At 51.0% G+C, this 23332-nt stretch overlaps 6 protein-coding genes across 6 annotated transcripts; 4 read left to right on the plus strand and 2 right to left on the minus strand.

The window, feature by feature from the left end:
* Nucleotides 1-927: 927 nt before the first annotated feature.
* On the plus strand, nucleotides 928-7755 carry FTJAE_7242 (URA2-multifunctional pyrimidine biosynthesis; the record flags this gene model as incomplete). Its single annotated transcript, XM_037353940.1, has 3 exons — nucleotides 928-1546; nucleotides 1600-7643; nucleotides 7696-7755. 3 exons carry the CDS (start codon nucleotides 928-930, stop codon nucleotides 7753-7755), a joined length of 6723 nt encoding a protein of 2240 aa, XP_037205649.1.
* Nucleotides 7756-8464: 709 nt separating this feature from the next.
* Nucleotides 8465-9288, plus strand: FTJAE_7243 (pyridoxamine 5 phosphate oxidase; the record flags this gene model as incomplete). Its single annotated transcript, XM_037353941.1, has 2 exons — nucleotides 8465-8501; nucleotides 8594-9288. The coding sequence occupies 2 exons, from the start codon at nucleotides 8465-8467 to the stop codon at nucleotides 9286-9288; spliced, it is 732 nt and encodes a 243-aa protein (XP_037205650.1).
* Nucleotides 9289-10131: 843 nt separating this feature from the next.
* On the minus strand, nucleotides 10132-11195 carry FTJAE_7244 (uncharacterized protein; the record flags this gene model as incomplete). The annotated part of the gene is made up of 2 exons (XM_037353942.1): nucleotides 10132-10895; nucleotides 11030-11195. 2 exons carry the CDS (start codon nucleotides 11193-11195, stop codon nucleotides 10132-10134), a joined length of 930 nt encoding a protein of 309 aa, XP_037205651.1.
* A 4969-nt stretch (nucleotides 11196-16164) lies between these two features.
* FTJAE_7245 (RING-like zinc finger ZIN) lies at nucleotides 16165-18108 on the plus strand (the record flags this gene model as incomplete). Its single annotated transcript, XM_037353943.1, has 1 exon — nucleotides 16165-18108. One exon carries the CDS (start codon nucleotides 16165-16167, stop codon nucleotides 18106-18108), a length of 1944 nt encoding a protein of 647 aa, XP_037205652.1.
* A 296-nt stretch (nucleotides 18109-18404) lies between these two features.
* Nucleotides 18405-21324, minus strand: FTJAE_7246 (peroxisomal hydratase-dehydrogenase-epimerase; the record flags this gene model as incomplete). The annotated part of the gene is made up of 5 exons (XM_037353944.1): nucleotides 18405-18696; nucleotides 18745-19769; nucleotides 19818-20614; nucleotides 20663-21089; nucleotides 21166-21324. 5 exons carry the CDS (start codon nucleotides 21322-21324, stop codon nucleotides 18405-18407), a joined length of 2700 nt encoding a protein of 899 aa, XP_037205653.1.
* Nucleotides 21325-22364: 1040 nt separating this feature from the next.
* FTJAE_7247 (ATP-binding protein pantothenate kinase) lies at nucleotides 22365-23302 on the plus strand (the record flags this gene model as incomplete). The annotated part of the gene is made up of 2 exons (XM_037353945.1): nucleotides 22365-22656; nucleotides 22707-23302. The coding sequence occupies 2 exons, from the start codon at nucleotides 22365-22367 to the stop codon at nucleotides 23300-23302; spliced, it is 888 nt and encodes a 295-aa protein (XP_037205654.1).
* Between the last annotated feature and the right edge of the window lie 30 nt (nucleotides 23303-23332).

A 23332-nucleotide genomic window follows, 5' to 3' on the forward strand; every position in this document is an offset into this window, starting at 1 on the left:
CTTTTTCGATCATGGATCTTGGGACGCTGAGTGCCGGCTGAAAAAAGTATGTCCTGCTGCACCAGTGGCTGACTGCAGCACTTTCTCACAGTAAGCGTTATTATTATGCTTACGGGCTGAAAGCTTTTAAGCATTCTGCAGCTTCCAGAGCGGCTGCCTGCGCATCTAGCAATGCATTGCTTTCCACGTTAAAGACTTTGTCATGACAACTCCAAGCCGCACATGTCGTAGATATTTCTTCCGTTACCGGAGTCTTTCACAAGTCTCCCCACCACCTGCCATGGCACTCGGACAGGAAATTTCCAATGCCTTGGCCCGTATCGACAGTGCGGCCAAACCCTGACCGCTGATCCAACAAACCCACTCTCGAGGCTCAAGTCCAACCATTTTTGATGAACGATCGGTCATGATGAAAGGTTGTTGCGCAGCTTGTGGAGAGGCTTGAGAAGTTTGGCCAAGGCATGGCGGGGCATTTTAGTGTCCCTGCAGATTTTAATGGAATGCTGCAATTGGCCGCATCGAGGGAACCATCTCTCAATTGGCCAATTAGAGCTTATAGCACTACACAGCGGGGAGCACCCTGTGCTGCAGCCCCGGCGATAAAAAAAAGTTTCGAAGGCCGCTCTCATCAGAAGCCTTCCTTCTCTTCTTTCTCCTCCTCCCAAACCCTCGCTCTTCTCCAACATCCTCTTCTCCTCTACCTACAGTTGAGGCTGATGATTGCGAGGTAGCTTCTGACCTTACCAGGGTAGCTCTGAAAACGAGTTAACTTGCCGGCCCGTCGCTCGCAATCTCCCTGTCCTCCCGCGACGACCCCTCCACGTCGTTGCCCCGCGCTTCTTTGGGTAATTTGTTGATATAGCCCAGCGCCGGAGCTTTTTGTTTCTTTCTGTGCTTCACATCTAAACCCTTACCATAACCATTACAATGGCTTTGGTTCCTCAGCCTCCCGCCTCTGCGCGTCAGACTGGCGCCGAGGATGATGGCCTCGTCTGCCTCGAGCTTGAAGACGGCTCCTCCTTCCAGGGCTACAGCTTTGGTGCTCAGAAGAGCATTGCTGGAGAGCTGGTCTTCCAAACGGGTATGGTTGGCTATCCTGAGTCCGTCACGGATCCTTCGTACCGCGGCCAGATCCTCGTCATCACTTTCCCTCTTGTCGGAAACTATGGTGTTCCCTCGCGCGAGGCCATGGATGAGCTCCTCGGCGATCTGCCAGCTCACTTCGAGTCTAGCGAAATCCACATTGCCGGTCTAGTCACAGCTTCATATGCTGGCGAAGACTTCTCCCACTTCTTGGCCAAATCCTCTCTGGGCACATGGCTCAAGGAGCAGGGCGTTCCCGCCATGTACGGTGTTGACACTCGATCTTTGACCAAGAGAATTCGTGAGAAGGGTAGCATGTTGGGTAAGATGCGCCTTGAGACCCGTGGCCTGACCAATGGCTCTGCCAACGGCCAGGCTGACGATGCCTTGGCTGCTTTGCCCACCGACCACTTTGAGGAGGTCGAATGGGTCAACCCAAACACCAAGAACTTGGTGGCCGAAGGTGAGTCTCTTAGCGTTTTCAAACTCGAAGACGCATGCTCATTATCTATGTAGTTTCCATTAAGGCTCCCAAGCTCTACAAGCCTCCGACCTCGGTCGCCCGTAAGCACCCATCTGGGCGTACTATCCGTGTTTTGTGCCTCGATGTCGGTATGAAGTTTAATCAGCTGAGGTGCTTCCTCAAGCGTGGTGTCGAGGTCCTTGTCTGTCCTTGGGACTACGATATCGCCAGCGCCATTGACGAGTTCGACGGTCTCTTCCTCTCCAATGGTCCCGGTGACCCCGCTATGCTCGACAACGTCGTTAAGAACATCGCTGCCGTCCTCGAGAAGAACGAAATCCCTGTTTTTGGTATCTGCTTGGGACATCAGCTCCTCGCCCGTGCTGCTGGCGCCACCACCAAGAAGATGAAGTTCGGTAACCGTGGTCACAACATTCCTTGTACCAGCATGGTTACTGGAAAATGCCACATCACTTCTCAGAACCACGGTTTCGCTGTCGACACTGACAGCCTGACCAATGGCTGGAAAGAGCTCTTCGTCAACGCCAATGATGGCAGTAACGAGGGTATCTTCCATACTGAGAAGCCCTACTTCAGTGTGCAGTTCCACCCCGAGAGCACCCCTGGTCCTCGCGACACCGAGTTCCTCTTTGATGTGTTCATTAACACCATGGCCAATTGCGCTGAGAAGCCCGAGCTCCTCAAGGCCCCTGTCAGCTTCCCTGGCGGCACCATCGAAGAGAACGAGCGTCTTCACCCTCGCGTTTCCGTTCGCAAGGTCCTCGTTCTTGGCAGTGGTGGTCTCAGCATTGGTCAAGCTGGCGAGTTCGACTACTCTGGTAGCCAAGCTATCAAGGCTTTGAAGGAGGAGGGTATCTACACTGTTCTTATCAACCCCAACATTGCCACTATCCAGACCTCAAAGGGCTTGGCTGACAAGGTTTACTTCCTCCCTGTCAACGCCGACTTCGTTCGAAAGGTCATCCAGTATGAGCGACCTGATGCTATCTATGTGACCTTTGGTGGCCAGACCGCTCTTCAAGTTGGTATCCAGCTCAAGGATGAGTTCGAGTCTCTCGGTGTCAAGGTCCTTGGTACTCCGATCGACACTATCATCACTACGGAGGATCGTGAGCTCTTTGCCCGAAGCATGGACTCTATTGGCGAAAAGTGTGCAAAGTCCGCCTCTGCCAACAACATCGACGAGGCGATGCACGTCGTAAAGGACATTGGTTTCCCCGTCATTGTGCGTGCTGCCTATGCCCTTGGTGGTCTCGGCAGTGGCTTCGCCAACAATGATGAGGAACTCATGGATCTCTGCAACAAAGCTTTCGCCGCCAGTCCCCAAGTTCTGATTGAACGTAGTATGAAGGGCTGGAAGGAGATCGAGTACGAGGTTGTCCGTGATGCTCAAGACAACTGCATTACAGTTTGTAACATGGAGAACTTCGACCCTCTCGGTATCCACACCGGTGACTCTATTGTTGTCGCTCCCTCGCAGACCTTGTCTGATGAAGACTACAATATGCTGCGAACAACAGCTGTCAATGTCATTCGTCATCTTGGCGTTGTCGGAGAGTGTAACATTCAATATGCCCTGAATCCCTTTTCCCGCGAGTACTGCATTATCGAGGTCAACGCCCGTCTGTCTCGATCTTCTGCTCTTGCCTCTAAGGCTACAGGTTACCCTCTGGCCTTTATCGCTGCCAAGCTTGGTCTTGGTATTCCTCTCAAGGAGATTAAAAACTCAGTCACCAAGTCCACCTGTGCTTGCTTCGAGCCCTCGCTCGATTACGTCGTGGTCAAGATGCCTCGATGGGATCTCAAGAAGTTTACCCGCGTGTCCACTCAGCTTGGTTCCTCCATGAAGAGTGTGGGTGAAGTCATGAGCATTGGTCGATCTTTCGAGGAGGCCATCCAGAAGGCCATCCGAGCCATTGATTTCCACAACCTCGGCTTCAATGAGACGGAGGCCCTTATGAGCATTGAAGATGAGCTCCAGACCCCCTCTGACCAGCGTCTATTTGCCATCGCCAACGCCATGCACGAGGGATACACTGTTGACAAGATTTGGGAATTGACCAAGATCGACAAGTGGTTCCTTCGCAAGCTCAAGGGCTTGAGCGACTTCGCTAAGAGAATGACTTGCTACAGCACAACCGACATCACCACCAGCCCCTCTATCCTTCTCCAGGCCAAGCGTCTGGGTTTCAGTGACCGTCAGCTCGCCAAATTCTGGAGCTCCAACGAGATTGCTGTCCGTCGCCTGCGACTTGAGGCTGGTATTCAGCCCTTCGTCAAGCAGATCGACACCGTCGCTGCTGAATTCCCTGCCTTTACAAATTACCTCTACATGACCTACAATGCCTCTGATCACGATGTCAACTTCGACGATCATGGTGTCATGGTCCTCGGCTCTGGTGTTTACCGCATTGGTTCATCAGTCGAGTTCGATTGGTGTTCAGTCCGAGCTATTCGAACCCTTCGCGCTACCGGTTTCAAGACAATCATGGTCAACTATAACCCGGAGACGGTTAGTACAGATTACGACGAAGCCGATAAGCTTTACTTCGAGAACATCAACCTCGAAACAGTCCTGGACATTTACCAGCTGGAGAACTCAAGCGGTGTTTTGGGTGCTATGGGTGGTCAAACCCCCAACAACATTGCACTCCCATTGCACCGCGCTGGTGTCAAGGTTCTGGGCACTTCGCCCGAGATGATTGACAATGCCGAGAACCGATACAAGTTCTCTCGTATGCTGGACCGCATCGAGGTCGATCAACCTACCTGGAAGGAGCTTACTAGCTTTGCTGAAGCTCAGGAGTTCTGTAACGCTGTTTCTTATCCCGTACTGGTTCGACCCTCGTACGTCCTCTCGGGTGCTGCTATGAATACAGTTTACTCTGAGAAGGATCTCAAGAACTATTTGGACCAGGCTGCTGAAGTTTCTCGGGAGCACCCTGTCGTTATCACCAAGTACATTGAGAATGCCAAGGAAATTGAGATGGACGCCGTTGCCAAGGACGGTAAGGTTATTGGACACTTTATCTCCGAGCACGTCGAGAACGCTGGTGTTCACTCTGGTGATGCTACCCTTATCTTGCCTCCTCAAGATTTGGAAGCCACCACCATTGAGCGTATTGAGGAGGCTACTCGCAAGATTGGCCAGGCCCTCAACGTCACTGGTCCTTTCAACATTCAGTTCATTGCCAAGGACAACGACATCAAGGTCATCGAGTGTAACGTTCGTGCCTCACGTTCGTTCCCCTTCGTATCCAAGGTCATGGGTGTTGACTTGATCGAGATGGCCACCAAGGCCATCATGGGCCAGCCTTTCCAGGCCTACCCTCCCACTGATCTTGCCCCCAACTGCGTCGGTGTCAAGGTCCCTCAATTCAGTTTCTCCCGTCTTTCCGGTGCCGATCCCGTACTGGGTGTCGAGATGGCCTCTACAGGTGAGGTTGCTTGCTTCGGTGTTGACAAGAATGAGGCCTATCTGAAGGCCTTGATGTCTACTGGTTTCAAGATCCCCAAGAAGAACATCCTCCTGTCCATTGGATCTTACAAGGACAAGCGTGAGATGCTTCCTTCTGTCCAGAAGCTTGAGAAGCTTGGCTACAAGCTGTTTGCTACTTCCGGTACCGCCGATTTCCTCCAGGAGCATGGCGTTCAGTGTCAATACCTTGAGGTTCTCGGTAAGGAGGAGGACCGCAGCTCTGAATTCTCTCTCACCCAGCATCTGGCCAAGAACACCATTGATCTGTACATCAACTTGCCTTCCAACAACAAGTACCGTCGTCCTGCCAACTACATGAGTAAGGGTTACCAGACTCGACGTATGGCTGTTGATTACCAGATCCCTCTCGTTACCAACGTCAAGAACGCCAAAATTCTCGTTGAGGCCATTGCCCGCCACTTCGAGCTTGAGGTTTCTAAGCGCGATTACCAGACCAGCCACCGTACCATCGTGCTGCCTGGTCTAATCAACATCGCAGCTTTTGTTCCAGGTATCGCTACTGCCAGCAATGATGACCTTCAGACAGTGACAAAGGCCTCTATTTCTGCTGGTTTCAGCATGATCCGGGTTATGCCTCTGGGTGTTGATGGCGCCATCACTGATGCCCTCACTTTGAAGACCGCTCAGCAGAACAGCCGACGGGGTGGCTACTGTGATTACAACTTTTCTGTGGCCGCTACCTCGGACAATGCTGATCAGATCAGCCATGTTACTGGCGAGGTTGGCTCACTCTTCATTCCTTTCAACCACCTCTCTGGCAACATCAGTAAGGTTGCTGCTGTCACTGCTCACTTCGATTCTTGGCCTACACACAAGCCTATCGTCACCGATGCTAAGCTGACCGACTTGGCCTCTATTCTCCTCCTTGCCAGCCTCCACAACCGTCGCATTCATGTTACTTCGGTCACCAACAAGGATGATATCAAGCTTATCGCCCTTAGCAAGGCCAAGGGACTCCAAGTCACCTGCGACGTCTCGATCTACTCTCTGTACATCAACCGTGACGAGTACCCTGAGTGCGAGCGTCTGCCCACTGTAGCTGATCAGAAGGCACTCTGGCAGCACATGTCGACCATTGATGTGTTCTCCATTGGTAGTCTGCCTTACCGCCTGGCTACTTCGCTCGGCCACAAGGGTGATCCTCATATGGGTATCTCTGATGCTCTCCCTCTGCTACTCACTTCAGTTGCTGAGGGTCGTTTGACTGTTGACGACATCAAGGAACGCCTTTACACCAACCCTATGGAGATCTTCGAGCTCCACGATCAATCCGGTACCACCATTGAGGCTGAGATTGATCGCCCCTACACCGTGGCTCCTGGGACCTTCTGGTCTCCCTTTGTGGGTCGGACTATGCGTGGATCTGTCCAAAGAGTCACTTTCCAGAACACCACTGTCTGTCTTGATGGTGAAGTTTTGCCTGTCTCGCCTCAGGGTAAGGACATGTCTTCGCATATCGCTCCTCCTATGTCGCCCCCAGTCAAGCCCACCACCTCGATCGCTCAAGCCACCGATTCTCCCCAAGCCCGCCGCCTGTCCATGCTGGGTGGCTTTCAGCCTCTGAACCGTCTCCGCGGTGTCGATACTGGTGCTGTTGGCGCTACTCTGCCTTCGCCTGCTCGTGGTGCTGCTCCTGTTGACGAGCTCGCCCCTGGCCTCCAGCTCCAGCCCCTGGTCAGCTCTTCTCTGCAGCAGCTCCTGGCTCAGCCTTCGTCGTTCAAGAACACACACGTCCTGTCCGTCAAGTCTTACAGCCGAGCTGATCTCCACCTGCTCTTCACCGTTGCTCAGGAGATGCGTCTTGGTGTCCAGCGCGAAGGTGTCTTGAACATCCTTCGAGGCCGCGTTTTGACCACGCTCTTCTACGAGCCCTCAACTCGCACGTCGGCTTCGTTCGATGCTGCTATGCAACGTCTTGGTGGACGCACCATCGCCATCTCCACTTCTCACTCTTCTGTCCAGAAGGGTGAGACTCTCCAGGATACTCTCCGTACTCTGGCTTGCTATGGTGATGCTGTTGTTCTCCGTCACCCTGAGGAGACCAGCGTCCATGTTGCTGAGAAATACAGCCCTGTCCCTGTGATCAATGGTGGCAACGGAAGCAAGGAGCACCCCACGCAGGCTTTCCTTGATCTCTTCACCATCCGTGAGGAGTTGGGTACCGTACAGGGCTTGACCATCACCTTCCTGGGTGATCTTCTTTATGGCCGACCTGTGCACTCTCTTGTATACCTACTGAGACATTACCACGTCCAGGTCCAGCTAGTCGCCCCCAAGGCTCTGGCTTTGCCACCTAAGGTCCGAGAGCAGCTCGTTGCTTCCGGCCAACTTCTCTGCGAGTCTGAGACTCTCACACCCGAGATCCTGGCTCGTAGTGATGTCCTGTACTGCACACGTGTGCAGCGGGAGCGCTTCCCCAACGAGGAGGAGTACCAGCGCGTTAAGAACTCTTACCGAGTGGACAACGCTTCGCTCAAGCATGCTAAGAGCTCTTCAATTGTTATGCACCCTCTCCCTCGCAACGAGGAGGTTGCCGAGGAGGTCGACTTCGACCAGCGGGCTGCATACTTCCGACAGGTAAGCACTGATTCCTACGACATGTTGATCCCATTGCTAACACGATGTTTAGATGCGCTATGGCCTCTACTGCCGCATGGCTCTGTTGGCGTTAGTTATGGCTGATTCGTAAACGTATACATGAGTCGGAAAGGATTTGAAAAGTTTCATGATATGATCGGATTTTTTTGTAATTTTTGCTTTTTTCAAAGCCGGATAGAAATTGGCGTGCGTTAGCAAGCATTCCAAGATGATGCCCGTGAACGACATATGATGTTATAGAATGTGTAAATGAGGTGCGACTCACGTCGTCGGCGTTCGGTTTTATGTATGTTATGTATCATGTATATCTATACGTATCGTCGTATGCGTTTATTTAATTTAATACTTATTTATTATTTCACCCGTGCGTTCCGTGTGTTTCGTGTGCGTGCCTGTTTTCTCTTTGGTTTTCGTGGCGTGAATATCATGAGACGGTTAGTGCAGACACTCATGAGTTCATTGGCGAAATCCTTAACATTATAACTCTTGGATATTGATACTGTTGTGTTTATCCATCTACAGTTCGTGTTGTGCTATGAATGATGGATCATTTCCTGAAATCTCAATGTTTGTTCCGGTAACTAGCATATAGAAACTTCCTTCACTTCGAAGATGTCATGACTCCACTACCCGCCGATAGCGCAGTACGTACCTTCTTTCCCTTAAACATACCATTCCATCGTATGCCTCAAAGTTCGTCCAGTGAGTCAAATCGCATGATTTCCTACAGTAGACTCATATATATTTCAATGCGTCTTCCAATACCTAACTTCAGCTCTAGGTTGTTCTCTACTGCAAAAATGGCGCTTCATTCAGCAGATACTTCGAAGCTCATCTGTATGTTCAACGTCACCCCGCCAGTCTTGCCATCATGACTCTTCTCTTTACAACACTATTTGTTCATGGGGCAGTTTACTAACAGCTCATAGTCGCCCCCGCGGGCCATCAGGCAACAGGGCAAGCCGAGCAGTTTACCAAAGGAACTCTCGTTCGCTCACAGCTAAACCCAACATCACCTATCCCTCAATTCCACGCATGGTTCTCCCGTGCCCAGGAGAATGATTCTGGCGTAGATCATCCTGAATCATGCACTCTCTCAACAGCTTCTCTCCCCTCAGGTCGTATCTCCTCTCGCACTGTGTATCTGAAGGAGCTCGACAACCGTGGCTTTGTCATCTACACCAACCTGGGCACGTCTCGCAAGGCAGCTGATATAGCGACTAACCCCCGTGCTGCGATGTTGTTCTTCTGGGAATCCCTACAGCGTCAAGTCCATGTTGAAGGACGGGTAGAGAAGATCTCCCGTGAAGAAAGCCAGACATACTACGACACGCGAGCTCGGGGAAGCAGAATCGGCGCATGGGCTAGTCGACAGAGTCAAGTACTTGAGCCACAAGGTGAAGATGACGATGGCCGTAAGCAGCTGGAGGGATGGGTCAAAGACGTTGAGAAGCGTTTTGAGGGGCAGGAGAAAATCCCGGTTCCCGAGTTTTGGGGTGGACTGAGAATTATCCCGGATAGGATCGAGTTCTGGCAAGGAAGGGAGAGTAGACTTCACGACAGGTTCGTCTATGAACGGGAGGGTGAGGAAGAGGAGTGGACATTGAAGAGGCTAAGTCCTTAAGGAAATGTATTGGTGTCCTACGATACTCAGCCATTGTAGCTAGATATAGAAGCGAAATGATGAATGAGCTCCTCGTTAATATAATAGTCTATAAATTGGGGAGGGGTGGGTGATTGAGTAGTATACGGCCAATTCCAACATAAGATTAGGTAGGTCTCTAACTGCACCTCTCATTCGATACAGTAATCAATACCACATATCTTCAACATACTTTACAATAAAACCAACAAGCCGGCATAAATTCCCGTATCCAAGCATAGTATACGGACTTACAAAAACCACATCACGAGTTTTTCCATGCGGTGAACCCCTAGCTAAGACATCAACGTCAACAGTGTGGATCCCCCCTGAGAAATGCTGGCATGATATCGCCTGATTTGTTATGCCAAGGGCCGGAGTTACTTGTATGGGACCGGGAGCCATTTATAGAACATTAAAAAGTACGTAGTTATTGACTAGAATATACGGAAAGGGGTATGTGTAATCCTAGCTTCAGATCAGATGCCATATCCATGCTGAATTCAACCTATGATGCAAAGGAGGCGCAAGCCAGCTGCAAATCAATCCAAATCAATCCCAATAAACTTGTTCCTTGATTATAGAAACTCAAAGTTCTCCCTGAATGCCACCGTATATAGAACAATGCTATTTCGTGCCCCGTCGTCCAATCAGGAGCGTTATGAAAGGGGACTGATTCCCAAAACAACACATAACAAGATGCCTATCACGCCGGATCGAGTCGAGTCGCTGTCAAAACAATCCATAAAAAGTCGCTAAATGTGTTGGTATCCACGGTAACGCCTCGTAATGCCCAAAGTGAAGAAAGAACGCCGTTTATCCTTTTTAATCCTCTCGTGCCTGGAAATGGTTGAAGTAGTCATTACAGAGCCTTGACGGTTGCGGGGTAGTCGAGTGGCTGGCCTCGGCAGTCGGGGTGTCGACAGGTGTTAGAGAAAGGCCTAGCCCCAATACAGCCGATCCTGTGCCGAGTGTCTTTGATCTGGAATGGCTAGGCACATAGTTGTTGTGATTGTTGCTGTCGTCGCTCTCGTCGTCACTATCCGCGGGCATATGCTCGTTGATGTCCCACTGGGGCTGCTGGGCGGCATATTGCATATCCACCATGGCATCCGTCAGACAATCTTCGTCGCAAAGGGGCATGATGCGGTAGTTGAGGTTCTCCATGATGCATCGCTCGGTGGTGTTGAGCTGCTCGGGTGACCACATGCCCCGGCCCCAGGCCTTGCAATAGTACTGAGAAGCCTCCTGAGGATCCTCCATGAACTTGACCGCAATGACAAGGGCTGCCAAAATGATGAGCTCGGGGTTGACTGAGTCGATGTGTAACTGCTGTCGTTGAGGCATGATGGGCGTCGGCGGGAGAGTGTGTCGCTTAGACGTGGAGGAGAAGTAGCCGGACAGCAGGGGGCACGAGAGGCGCCATCGTCGGGCGAAGCGGGAGTCGAGGCTATCGAGAATGCATACTGCGAGAGCAACGGTCTCAATCGGGAGATTGGCGCGGCTCAGGATGGCCTGGACAAGAGGGACAGAGGCCGTGGCCAGAGAGGCAGATGACGGGATGAGGTTGACAAGGTGGATTGCAGGGCCTATAGGGATAGTCTGTTAGTAAAACATAAAACAAGCTTTGTACGCTGGGTGACATAACAGGAGACCAACAACGTGATGTTACACATCAACAGTGCTTAAATCCTCTGCCAGCCGTGCTAGTGCTACCACTTACCTCGAAATCGAGGGATCAATGGCTCTCCATCGTCGAGTGTAGTTCGTGGTGATTGAGCCGCGGATGAGTTGCGAGAGCTTGGGGGCGGTGTAGGCAGGTTGGATAGTGGTCGATAGGCGAAGTAGCCCTCATAGCGGCTGTTCTTGTCTTGAAGTTGGTCGGCCATGACGGAGTCAACATCCAGCTTCATATCTCGGTTCATCGTTTCGTTTATGGGCAGCAAGATGCAATGTTTGGTCGTCCAATCCTCAGTTCTAAGCAGTTCCAAAGGCCTCTTCTCATGATTTGGCGTTTCGTTTCCGTGTATAGGTACGTAGGTGTAATGCGAGCGTGGGAAGACGAACCAACAAGTCCGCCTGTCTACGAAATACTCTTAAATATATAAGAGGGTGGTAATCACGCGAGCACGCACACGAACAGCCACGCCTGCAGACAAAGTTCAAGATGCAGCACCAGTAGGTAATGCAGGCAGGAAGAGAACAGTCGATGGGAGGGGGGAGGACCAAAGTTATATATCCCAAGCTGAGCCAAATACATACAGTACGGAGTACCCTACCTCCAGTAATAAATATTGACCAAGGCCCAAGACAAGGGAAAAGGGACCCATTCACCGCGACTAATAAGTAAGGCTGAGCAGTCTGCTAAACCAGGATCCCGCTCAAAGCCAGTGCATTCACTTCACGGGCTCTCAGTCTCCAGTTGTAGCGGTGGAGGAGAGGAGGCGGCTGGTTAGGTGTGGTGGATGTCCAGCGCCAGGACAGGGGGGGCCCAGGGGGAACCTAGGCACCTGAGCTAAGCTTGGCTAAGTTACTGTACGGCTTTATTCTTGCAGACAAGCACCGGACCCTGTCCTGGTGCTGCTGCTGCTGCTGCTTTGTCCCTGGCAGTGACTGACACCAGAAACCAAGGGCTTGGGAGAATTGACCTTGTTGCTTTGCTCCCATTGTTCTGAGCTCGTGAAGCGGCTGAAAAGATACGGGCTGTGGCGTTTTTCTAGGTAACTCCAAGATCAGGCACCGTGTGATAGACTGTAACTGAAGTCCGTAGATCCCTCGTTTTCTGTGATTTGATGTCCAGTGTTTTTTTCTTGGCTTGGTTCATCTTTTTCGGGGCCGGCCGTATCTGTTGTACATCGTATTGGCGTAGGTATATTTTTGGGACATCAAAGTTTCTTTGACGGAGGGTGCTAAAATAAGCCTACCAAGGAGGTCCCCAATATTTGCACAATCTGGCGACTCTTTTTGTCACTAGAGATCGCAAGTCCTACGAATTGTTGCAGGGCCGGGGTGACGGAAAGTGGAGCGTGGAAATAGTGGCGGCGACGAGAACGATGCAACAGCAGCAGAAATGGACATGGATGCGGCTGCAACACTGAGCTATTACCTAGCCCAGGTAAACAACATTTGTCCAAGTTGAATAACGATAATTACCGTACGGACTCAATCAAATGGCGGATCTAGACCTCGAACTGATCAATGACCCAAAAGCTTATGGTGAGAAATTATACTCAGCCAAGGCGTTTCCGTCGTCACAGCCCCCTGAATAGAACTTTGGCTGCTTATGAAATGCAAGATAATCCACTTCAGCTGAAAGCCACAGCAAAGCTGTCACAGATGACGGATCGTTGGTCCAGCCTGACTGCCGTGGATGCTGTGCTCTGTCCAAGATTGGGTGGCTGACCACGGCTGACTTGGGCAACTTTCTGATGACGCCCAGTGGCATTTGATACAAAAGGTAACGTTGGTCGGTAACAATACTGTAATGAATGCTCAGCAAGCAGACTGATCAGTGAGAGTCCTTGTCGCGTGGCTGACGACAACCAAATCAGGGAAATGGTGCAATACGGGGATCTACAGTAAATCGACCGCACAGGCGATTATCTGGAGCAATAAGGTGGTCAACCCTTAATAAAACGCACAACTGCGGCGCTATAGGCATCGATGCTCGGGTTTCGGTGCCTGACTAGTCTAGAGAAACACTTGATACGTCAACAGTGCGTACCGTCCTTGATCGATCTCCCCATCGAATATAAGGAATGACGAAACCACGCTCTGAAAACGCCGCTTCCCTGGAGATGAGGTTTGCTGCCAAGTGCTTCATCAAGCAATCAGACCCGTCATGAGGGAAATAGAGACCTTTGCAACAACAAAGATCGTCAAGACCATCACACCCTCTGGTAAATAAAGTCGTAAATAGTGCCTCGGAATTGAGGTCTCATGAGCACCTCCGGATGCACATGCAAGCGCCCAACCTTGAGGCACCGTGTGATATGAAACACAGGCCAAAGGCTGGGCCTTCTTCATCTTTGGGTACTGTATCCTCACGGGGCCAGTTCTCAGGCCGGTTCTTGAGCCTCTCTGGTGGTCCTGATCCAGCTTGTTGGCTGAACGGTACGGTACTTGCAAGCCAGCAAGTCAAAACTTTTCAGCTCCAGCTCCAGCTCCAGTACTCGTAATATCATACAAGGTGCGGCAGTGCCCCATAGTACCAGTAGATCTGGGAGCCAAAAATATACCCTCGGTTTATTGTCGCTTCAGCAACATCATTCGTCCGAGACAGACGCCACGAGCGAACGGTTTTTCCTTTTGTCTTCTCGGATCAGTGATCATCAGTCGATTGGCTTTGTCCGCTAGATATTCAATGTAACACCAAACATCCCATGCATGCACACTTCACTTTATAGCACATGCCAACTTTTTGGAGCCAATGCAAAGCTCACATCATCATATCATGGGGAATTTGCTTTTTCCTCCACAGCAGTTTATGCACGACGGGCTTTATCCTGCACAAAGTCGCGTGCTTCCCAAGTTTCCCCCCCCCTCCCAGGGAGTGGAACTGGCTGACTGTTGGCTTGTGCCGAGCCCTTCGCCGAGAGACCCCTTTTTCTCACTCACTTCGCTTGTTTGAGCATAGCCAACAATGACGGGACAAGATCGTCGTCATCCCTGAAAACCCATGTCAGGGCTCGGACTTGGCGCTGCCGGTAGGACTCCGTGTACATACGTAGTCGTGGTCTCGCACAATCTCAACGCTGCAATACACGTACCGCTGAGACTATTTCGGGTGCAAGCTTTGATGTCCAAGAGGCTTGAGTCCTTGACAAGTGGTCTAGCGGGCTTGATGTAGGTAATACAGAACTAGCGGCTGACAAGGAGCGAGATCCTCAACGAGAAATGGACCTGCAATGCCTGCATTTGCAAGGAACGACTGACTGGCTGCGGATCTGACAAAGATCTATAGTTCAGTCTCATGTAGAGAGAGATATTGCAAGATGTTGAGTTGCTCCTGGACCTCTCCAAACTCAGTTGCCATTAAATACTTTCAGCATGTGATTGATTGATTGATTGATTGATTATATCAAAGCACAGGGCTTCACGTCAGCCAAGCTATCGAAATCAACGGCTGACTTAATTATTCTAAACTCATTGCTAGACTCATCCAACCTTCTAAGCGCGAAATGATCGATTATTAGCCGCACAAGCAGACAAGGTCTAACTAAAACCCTGGCGGCGCGCTAACCTCTGATGTTGTCAACTTCATCTCACCGCTTGCGAAGCCTCGGACCTGTCATTGACTTCATGATGGGACTTTGGTCACAAACCCCCGTGCCTGCATCAAGCATGTCGTATGGTGCATACTGAAGATCGAAGAGATTAGAGGGGGTTTTTGGAAGGGCTGCACCGCTGCAGATATGATGGATGACTGCGCAGATGAACGGTGCTTATTGTGCAGCAGAGTGACGTGAAACAGGCATTCTGCAATCTTAATTTTGAGTCGGCGGTTTCGAGATGATGATGATAGCCGCCCACGCTGCCACCTTCATATTATTACTCAGTAATACGGAGTGTTGTGACAGTTTTTACGCAGCAATTCTCCTGATTTGACGAGTCAGTTTCTGGGCTTTACAACACACGAGCTACCTTGTCTGACCGCCCATTGTCGTGGTATTCTCGCCTAAGCTCCTTCTACTTCTAAGAATGGAGGTGAGCCAGGGACAATCAAGTCCCTGATTCTGTCGCCTTGATAGTTTCGAGATGAGTTAACATTGCGGGGTTGTCGATCTGGTGTGGTGATCATCTCCGTCAATGTTACCAACCAAAGCGTGGGGTGCGTCAACGGCGGATCACTTGGACGGTTTGCGTACATGGCATAGTTATCCGTATTTCTCCTGCCTTTCTGAGCTGTTTAGTCTACGGGGCTGGCACTTTACATGCGTGCCTGTCTTGTGTTCTCGAATCAGGTTGCAGGCTCCTGTTCACTATGAGAAGAGATCGAGTTTTGGCTATTTCACAAGCATATATGGCACAAGCATCAGCATGAGTAAATACCAGACCTCTTGGGTCTTACGTTCTTTTGCCGTGACCGAATTGATTTGTTCAATAATGTTGATTTAGAAGGTCGAAGAATAGTCTATGATACACCATTTGTAGCTATCTGCTATCTGCTTTCTGCTTTTAATATAACTTCATCATTGAGTCACTTTAAATTTGATTATGTCCCTTGTGCAGAGGACGGTACAAACTGTTGAGTGTATCTGATATAGGACAAATAAATAATCATGCCTTTGTTTTTCGTTGATGTAGCTGTTTTTCCGATTATACTTCTCATGATCAAAGCGACTCTACACTTTCTAGTATAAACAACTGAAGAACTAGTACAAGCCATAAGTCAAAGATGAGGCTCTGTTCCCCTTTAATAAAGACACATTTTCACATCTGATGAAGCTCTAGTCTCTGAAACCTGAAATAACTCCATAGTCAAGTAGGTCGATAAATGGCGATTACCCATTCGAGCCTGTGTTGTTTCAACCTACAGTCAGTCGTCTCACAAGCTCTATTGCAACTTATGCTTTGACTAGGTACCTATGAGACTTATTCAGCTACCTCTAGACAGTCACGATGCGGAACTGCTGAATGAATAGCATGATGCATTTGAGTAAATCCAAATATCCCCTTTGATTTTTCTTGGTAAAAAAAAAATATTCAGCTCTGCACCCCAACCAACTACAGCAAGCCTCATTCCTCAGCTCAACGCCTCAAAATACCTTACCTAATCCTCCGTCAACCATTACCACCGCCATTTATCACTTCCATCAGCAAACCTCACGCGCACACGCACCAGAATGAGCAGTCACGATGGTTTTCCCCGGGCTGCTCACCTCCACCTCCGCCTCCACCGATAGAACCAGAACGCCCTCTGTCCGGTCCAAGTCGAGCGACTCCAACCTTGTTCAGCCCGAGTACATCTACGACGAAGCCCAACTGCCATGCCTGCCACCCGAGAGACCTGACCTGCGCGAACTCAACAACAGCCTCGAGGCTCTGGCCGCTGTATTTCCCGATATCCAGATCGAAGTGTTTCGCGAGCTGTTGTCAAACTTCGACGGCGAGTCGAGGCTCGCTCTTGTGGCTGATGCGCTGCTCAAGAATAGAGTGACGTGGGTCAAGGGTCGGTGGAGAGTTCCCGACAAAGAGACCGCTCGACCAGAGACAATACCCAAAGCAGAGGTGTTCAAGAGCAAGGAATACAAACGAGCAGTACAAAATCTGGCATGGCATGAATTCAAAGGCCTGTCGCGGTCTACCATAAACGCTGTTCTTGCCGAGTCCAACTATTCCTACCTCGAAGCCCGCCAGACCCTCGTTACTTTATCCTCCAAATCATGGCGTTTCACAATATCGTCCTTGTTCTTCAGAAGGAAGCCTATCGCTACGGGAGAGGCTGAGAATCACCCACTGGTATCGTGGCGCTCAACCGGCCACGGCTCCATTACTCCCACTATTCGAGCCACAGGCAGCCCAGAACTGGACCGCGAACTGTACGATACTTTGGTGGCGCCGTTGAAAGAGAAGGACAGGAGGGACAGAGAGGATAGAGACAGGGGGCTTGCAGTCATCCTCAACAACGAGGAGGCCGAAATGGCAGATGCAACACATGAATGTGTCTGCTGTTTCATATCAGCAGCCTTCGAGGAGTTTACCCACTGCAACCGCGAGGGCCATCTCGTCTGCTACCGATGTGTACAGCACTCCATCAAAGAAGCAGTCTTCGGACAAGGGTGGCAAAGCAGCATCAACCCTGAAACGGGGACGCTCAAGTGCCTCTCTTCAGACGGCGATGGATGCCCTGGACATATCCCGCCAGATCATATCCGCCGTGCCATGGAGGAAGAAAAGATGGGAGCAGAAATTTTGCACAGGCTTGACTGCCGACTAGCAGAGCACAGCCTTCTGGCATCCAACCTCCCTCTGGTCCGGTGTCCCTTCTGTGACTATGCCGAGATAGACGACATATACACGCCTGCGCACGAATCTGCTCTTCGCATCAAGTCAGATAGCATCTACAACCTCTTTTTCCTCGTTCTATGTATCGGCACCCTCCCGTTTGTCTTCCCGTTCGTCCTCATATCCTCATTCATTTGCCTCCTTCTCAGCACACAGCAGTCCTTTGGCGACTATATATCAATGGAGTGGTCCAAAGCCCTTAACCGTCACCGTCGTCGTCGTCGCGGTACCAAATTTATATGCCAAAGTCCCAGCTGCGGTCGTATGTCGTGCCTCTCATGCCACAAGTCGTGGAAGGATATCCACGTATGCAACGAATCCTCGCTCCTCGCCCTACGCACACAGGTCGAGCAGGCCATGAGCATGGCTATAAAGCGCGTCTGTCCCCGCTGCAACACATCTTTCGTCAAGAATGCTGGTTGCAATAAACTTACGTGTCCCTGCGGCTACAAGATGTGCTATGTTTGTCGCGCCGACCTCACTGATGAAGGATATCGCCATTTCTGTGATCACTTCCGCCCTGAAGGCGATGCAACACCCTGCAAGGAGTGTGACAGGTGCAATCTCTGGGAATCTGAGGATACAGAACAGGTTTTGCAAGCCGCGCGCGAAGAGGCCGAGCGCAAGTGGAAAGACATGGAGAACCGAGAATTATCAGGTACCGAGCGGGCGTTCCTTGAAACAGGCGTCGCGGCGAATAGGATGGACGTAAGTGTTGAGCGTGTTCTCTTCAGCGGCCGCATTCCCGCTCTTTCGGAAGTGTTGGATCTGGTCGTAGAAACGCTTTTTGTTTAAAGGTTATGGTCTTTTTTCTCTTTTTCCTTTCCAGTGACGGCGGACAACAAGATGGTTCCAATGAAGCCTCATTGGGACTTCAGGCGCAGGCTTAACGACTTGCACAAATATAAACATCACGATGGGCACAGGGCGTATTGTGGTTTAGAAGTTTAAGAAATTGGTATTGAATTTGGCATATAAGATTGGGCAAAACAGGACATGATAAGAATCACATCACTCAACTACAATACAAACTTTATGATAGTACATGCATATCCCATTGCAGAAACTCCGTTGATCGTGCTGAATTTTGTTTAGAGCTTGCTCTTGCCGTCGGTTCTGAGCTCAGCAGCCGCTCCGGCGATGGCAGGCTTGCCAGTCTCCTTAACCTTGGTCTGGAAGATGATCTTGTTGCCTTCTCGCCACATCTCTGTGACAAGGGTCTGACCAGGAATTACAACACCAGCAAAGCGGACCTTGATGTTCTTGAAGGCACCGAAGCGCTCGTAGACGGCCTTTCCAGCGATGCCGAAGGAGCAGAGACCGTGGAGAATAGGGGCCTTGAAGCCACCAACCTTGGCAAAAGCAGGGTCGATGTGGAGAGGGCTACTCATGTTAGTTATGATTCAAATGGCGGATGATAGTAAAACTTACTTGTAATCACCACTCAAACGGTAGATGGCAGCCTGGTCATCGTGGGTAGGTGACTCAACGACAACATCAGGGGCACGAGCAGGGGGCTTGTTGGCAGCAGTGGAAGCACCACGGTCAGCACCGCGCTTGGGACCACCGAAACCACCGGCACCACGGAGGAAGACGCTGGCCTCATTGTAGAAGACGTCCTCGCCAGTGTTGGCGTCGACGGTAGTGGTGGAGGTTCGGGCGATAGAGGCATTACCCTTGTCGATGACCTCAAGGAGACGACCTCGGGTAACAAGACGAGCATTGGTGGGGATGGGGAACTTGCGGATCTCAAGATATTGCTCACCGTGAAGAAGCATCATAGGAGAGAAGTTGGGCACAATGTTGTCAAACTCGAATGGCATCTCCGCGTTGAAGGGAGGAATGACACCAAAGGTAGGAATGACCTGGAAGTCATCTGAGCCCTCGAAGACGTACTTGAGATCAGCGCGCTTGGCACCAACACCAAGGTTGTAGAGAATGACATCGCGCTCCTCGTACTTGTACTCGGTAGGCTTGCCCTCCTTCTTGAGAGTCTCCTCGATAACCTTGAGGTAGTTGGTCTCGCCAGATGACTCCTTAGGCTTAGATCGGTTCTCCAAGTTGGCCATGATCTTACCGATAGAGTCCTGGGACTTGGAGGGGTGGTCGGCACGGCCGTCAAAGGTGACGATATCCTTCCAGTTCTTGAGGACCTCCTCAGGGGTGAGGGTCACATCAACGGGGAAGCCATGTCCACCGGTTCGTTGCCATCGAGTCTGACCGCACCAGCCGCTGCCAACCTCGTACAAACCACCAGTAGGGTTGGGGCACTTGTCACTGCAGAGAGCGAGGACAAGAGGAGCAATGTAGTCAGGCTTAAAAGCCTGGACCATCTCCTCGGGCATGATGGTGGCAGTCATAGCAGTACCGGCGTTGGGGGCAATAGTGTTAACATAGATGCCGTACTTCTGACCCTCAAGAGCAAGAGCTCGAGAGAAACCAAGGATACCACATTTCTATAACCGTTAGCAATTATCCCAACGAGCAGCATATTGAGAACTTACGGCAGCAGCGTAGTTGGCCTGGCCAAAATTACCATAGATACCACTGGTTGAAGTAGTGTTCAGGACACGTCCGTACTTCTGCTTGAGGAAGTAAGGCCAAGCAGCCTTGGTGACCTTATAGGTACCTCGGAGATGCACGTTCAGGACAGGGTCCCAGAGCTCGTCGTTCATGTTGGAGAAAGCCTTGTCGCGGAGGATGCCGGCATTGTTGATGACGATATCAATACGGCCAAATGCGTCAATAGCAGCCTTGACAACCTTCTCACCATCCTCAGCCGAGGCCTTGACACCAACAGCCTTGCCACCGAGCTTCTTGATCTCAGCAACCACAGGCTCGGGGTCAGCGAGATCGTTGACCACAACTGAAGCACCGTGCTTGGCAAAGGCCAGAGCGTAGACACGGCCAATACCAGCACCACCGCCAGTGACGAGAGCGACACGGCCAGTGAAGTCGAGCTTCTCGCCCTGCTCTGAAGGTCCCATCATCATAGACTCCTCAAGCAATGTGAGGAAATCGTTGGGCCCCGTAGGGTACTGAGGGTTGGAGTAGTCGACAACCTTGTTCCAGTTCTTAATAATGGCACCGGGGGTATATGAGTCGTCAGCCTTGAGGAGGAGACCGCTGGATCGCTCCCATCGGAGCTTGGCCACGTGGCCGCCGCCAACCTCAAAGATACCGCCAGTCTCCTCTGTGTTGTTCTTGTGGACCAAAACGGCAACGAGAGGCACAACCCATTCAGGCTTCAGGTTGGCGAGCACATCAGGAGGCATGATGGTCTCGGTCATTCGGCTAGCAGCTATTTTGGATTAGTGTACGGAGCTCATGAGGCGCGATTGTAACATACCAACAGGGGCAATGACATTAGCGAGAATGCCATACTTGATACCCTCCTTGGCAAGAGTCTCTGTGAAACCGACCATGGCGAGCTTGGCTGCGGAATAGTTGGTCTGGCCGAAGTTGCCAAAGAGGCCAGCAGCCGAGGCGGTGTTGATAACACGGCCGTATTTTTGCTTGCGGAAATGAGGCCAAGCAGCGCGGGCGCACTTGTATGAGCCCTTGATGTGTACCTTGTAAATCAGATCCCAATCCTCATCCTTCATGTTCTTGAAGCTGATATCGCGTAGGATACCGGCGTTGTTGATGAGGATATCGATTCGGCCGAAGGCGCTGATGGCGGTCTCGATGATGCGCTCGCCGTTCTCTACTGAATCGTAGTTGGCAACAGCCTTGCCGCCAGCGGCCTTGATCTCGTTGACGACAACATCGGCGGCCTATCGCGACTGGGATTAGCTTTATGCGCTTTGCGCCGGAGGAAGCTGTTTTGCTCTTGCTGGGTGGTTTACGAACCTTTGATGAGTTGCCCTCGCCCTTGGAAGTAACGCCAAGATCGTTCACGACGACGCTGGCACCACGGGAGCCGAAGAAAGTAGCGTATGCCTTTCCGAGGCCACCGCCAGCGCCGGTGACGACAACAACTTGGCCGTCATATCTCAACTGGTCCGCCATTGTGTGTATGTGTGTGCGTGTGTGGTGTGGTATTCGAATATGTAAGGGGGTATAGTATAATATGACACGCTCAAGAGGATGGAAAAAAGACAGAGAGTGGGAGGATGAGGATGAAGAATTGCAACACGAATTAATCGGGGAGCGCAACGAGCAGCTCTTAACAAGCTTGGGCCGGCCTGCAACTCAAACCGTGTTGGGGATACCAAGGAACCTTGTGAAGGGGAAGCCTCGGCTTCTATGGGGTACCGAGGGGACTGGTTGCGGGGAATACGCTAGGCCGAGTCTGGCAAGGGACTGACTTCACATGTAAAGCTGAGAGACGGCAGATGAGGTCATGCGGAGGAAATACCCTATAGCAGCCAATGTCACATGTCTTTACTGAATCAGTACGGAGTATAAGAGAATAAATTAGTAGGTAGCGTAGTAATACATCTGGGGTAGTACTTAAAGTCTTGTCAGATTGTATTGTCCAGTGACGTTTTGAGTCTTACATGTGGGTTACTACTGAGTACTTAGTTGGAGGTGGAATGGCAGTTTCTTTACGACACGCAATGTCTGGTTTCCCTTCTTCTTCATTATACATAAGCAGGAAGCTCACGGACATAACGTATCCAAGTTGAATTGAATTATACTGTACTTTGCCGTTAATTATATTATTGCGCTTTCCCTTCAGTCGCATCCTCTTACAAGTATAATTCTGTTGCCGACCTCCAATCCCGGGTCCGGCTACGGACATATCCCCACAAATTCCCTCTATTCCCTCCCCGCAAAATCAACCAAGCCCAGGCCGGGCCACAAGCCTGATGCTGATTTGATCAACCCGAAAAGGTCAGTCATTGTGCCAACTGTGTGTGTGTGCCTCTAGTGTCTCGTGTCTCCTCGGGCTTGGATTGCCCGACGAAAAAAGAAAGCAATTGACTGACAGTGACACCCGACACTCAATCATCCTATGGCTGCGCTATCAATACCCATACCGTACTATCGTTCTCACTCCCATGCCCTGTACATGCGCAGTAGCTTATCCATATCTTGATTAAATCATGGCTCCCCACTTCATCGACGACAAAACTGAGATTTGCCTCCCCTTCATCCTCTCTCAGCTCAAACTCCACCGCGAAGAGTCTCCCGACCGCCCCTTTGTCATCGGCCTCAACGGTATTCAGGGCGCCGGCAAGTCGACCCTTGTCAAGGCATTGAGCAAGGCTCTCGAGAGCCAGCATGTGCCCACCCTTGTCTGTAGCATCGATGAGTTCTATCTCACTCGCCAGGATCAGGTTGCCCTCGCTGAAGCTCACCCTGACAATGCCCTTGTTCAGCATCGTGGGGAGCCTGGTAAGTAAAATCACACTATTTCATGACTAGGCGGGTTCTAACAAACTCAGGAACTCACGACTTGCCTCTCCTCAAAGCCTTCTTTGAGGCATTACTAAGAGGAGAGCCTACAAAGCTGCCCAAATATGACAAAGCCATCAAAGGCGGTAAAGGTGACCGCCTCCCAGAGTCTGAATGGCTTCCTGTGAATCAGCCAGGCCAGGACAAGATCCAGGCCATCATTTTGGAGGGGTGGTGTGTAGGCTTCCGTCCTCTGACCCGTGAGAATGTTGAGGCGAGGCTTAACATGCCCAACCGAACTCTCAAACAACATAAACTTGAGGACCTTCTATTCGTAAATGAGAAGCTCGCCGAGTATGACTCCGTCACAGATTCCTTCGACGCATTCATTCAAATCGACGCGGAAGATCTTGGCTATGTCTACGGTTGGCGATTAGAGCAAGAAGACCACTTGCGCGAGGAAAGGGGTGACCCGGAAGCGGGCATGACATCTGTGGAGGTGGTCAAATTCGTTGACGGATACTATCCTGCTTATGAGCTCTATACTGATAGGATGAGAAGAGGAGTTCTGGCCAACCGACCCGGCCGTCAATTGCGGATGGTAGTAGGCCGCGACAGAAAAGTAAAACATGTCCGACGAGTATAAAAAAGGGGGACACAGCAACCAACTCATCTC

The sequence above is a fragment of the Fusarium tjaetaba genome, assembly GCF_013396195.1.
Source record: "Fusarium tjaetaba strain NRRL 66243 chromosome Unknown NRRL66243_c0000145, whole genome shotgun sequence".
Taxonomy (NCBI): domain Eukaryota; kingdom Fungi; phylum Ascomycota; class Sordariomycetes; order Hypocreales; family Nectriaceae; genus Fusarium; species Fusarium tjaetaba.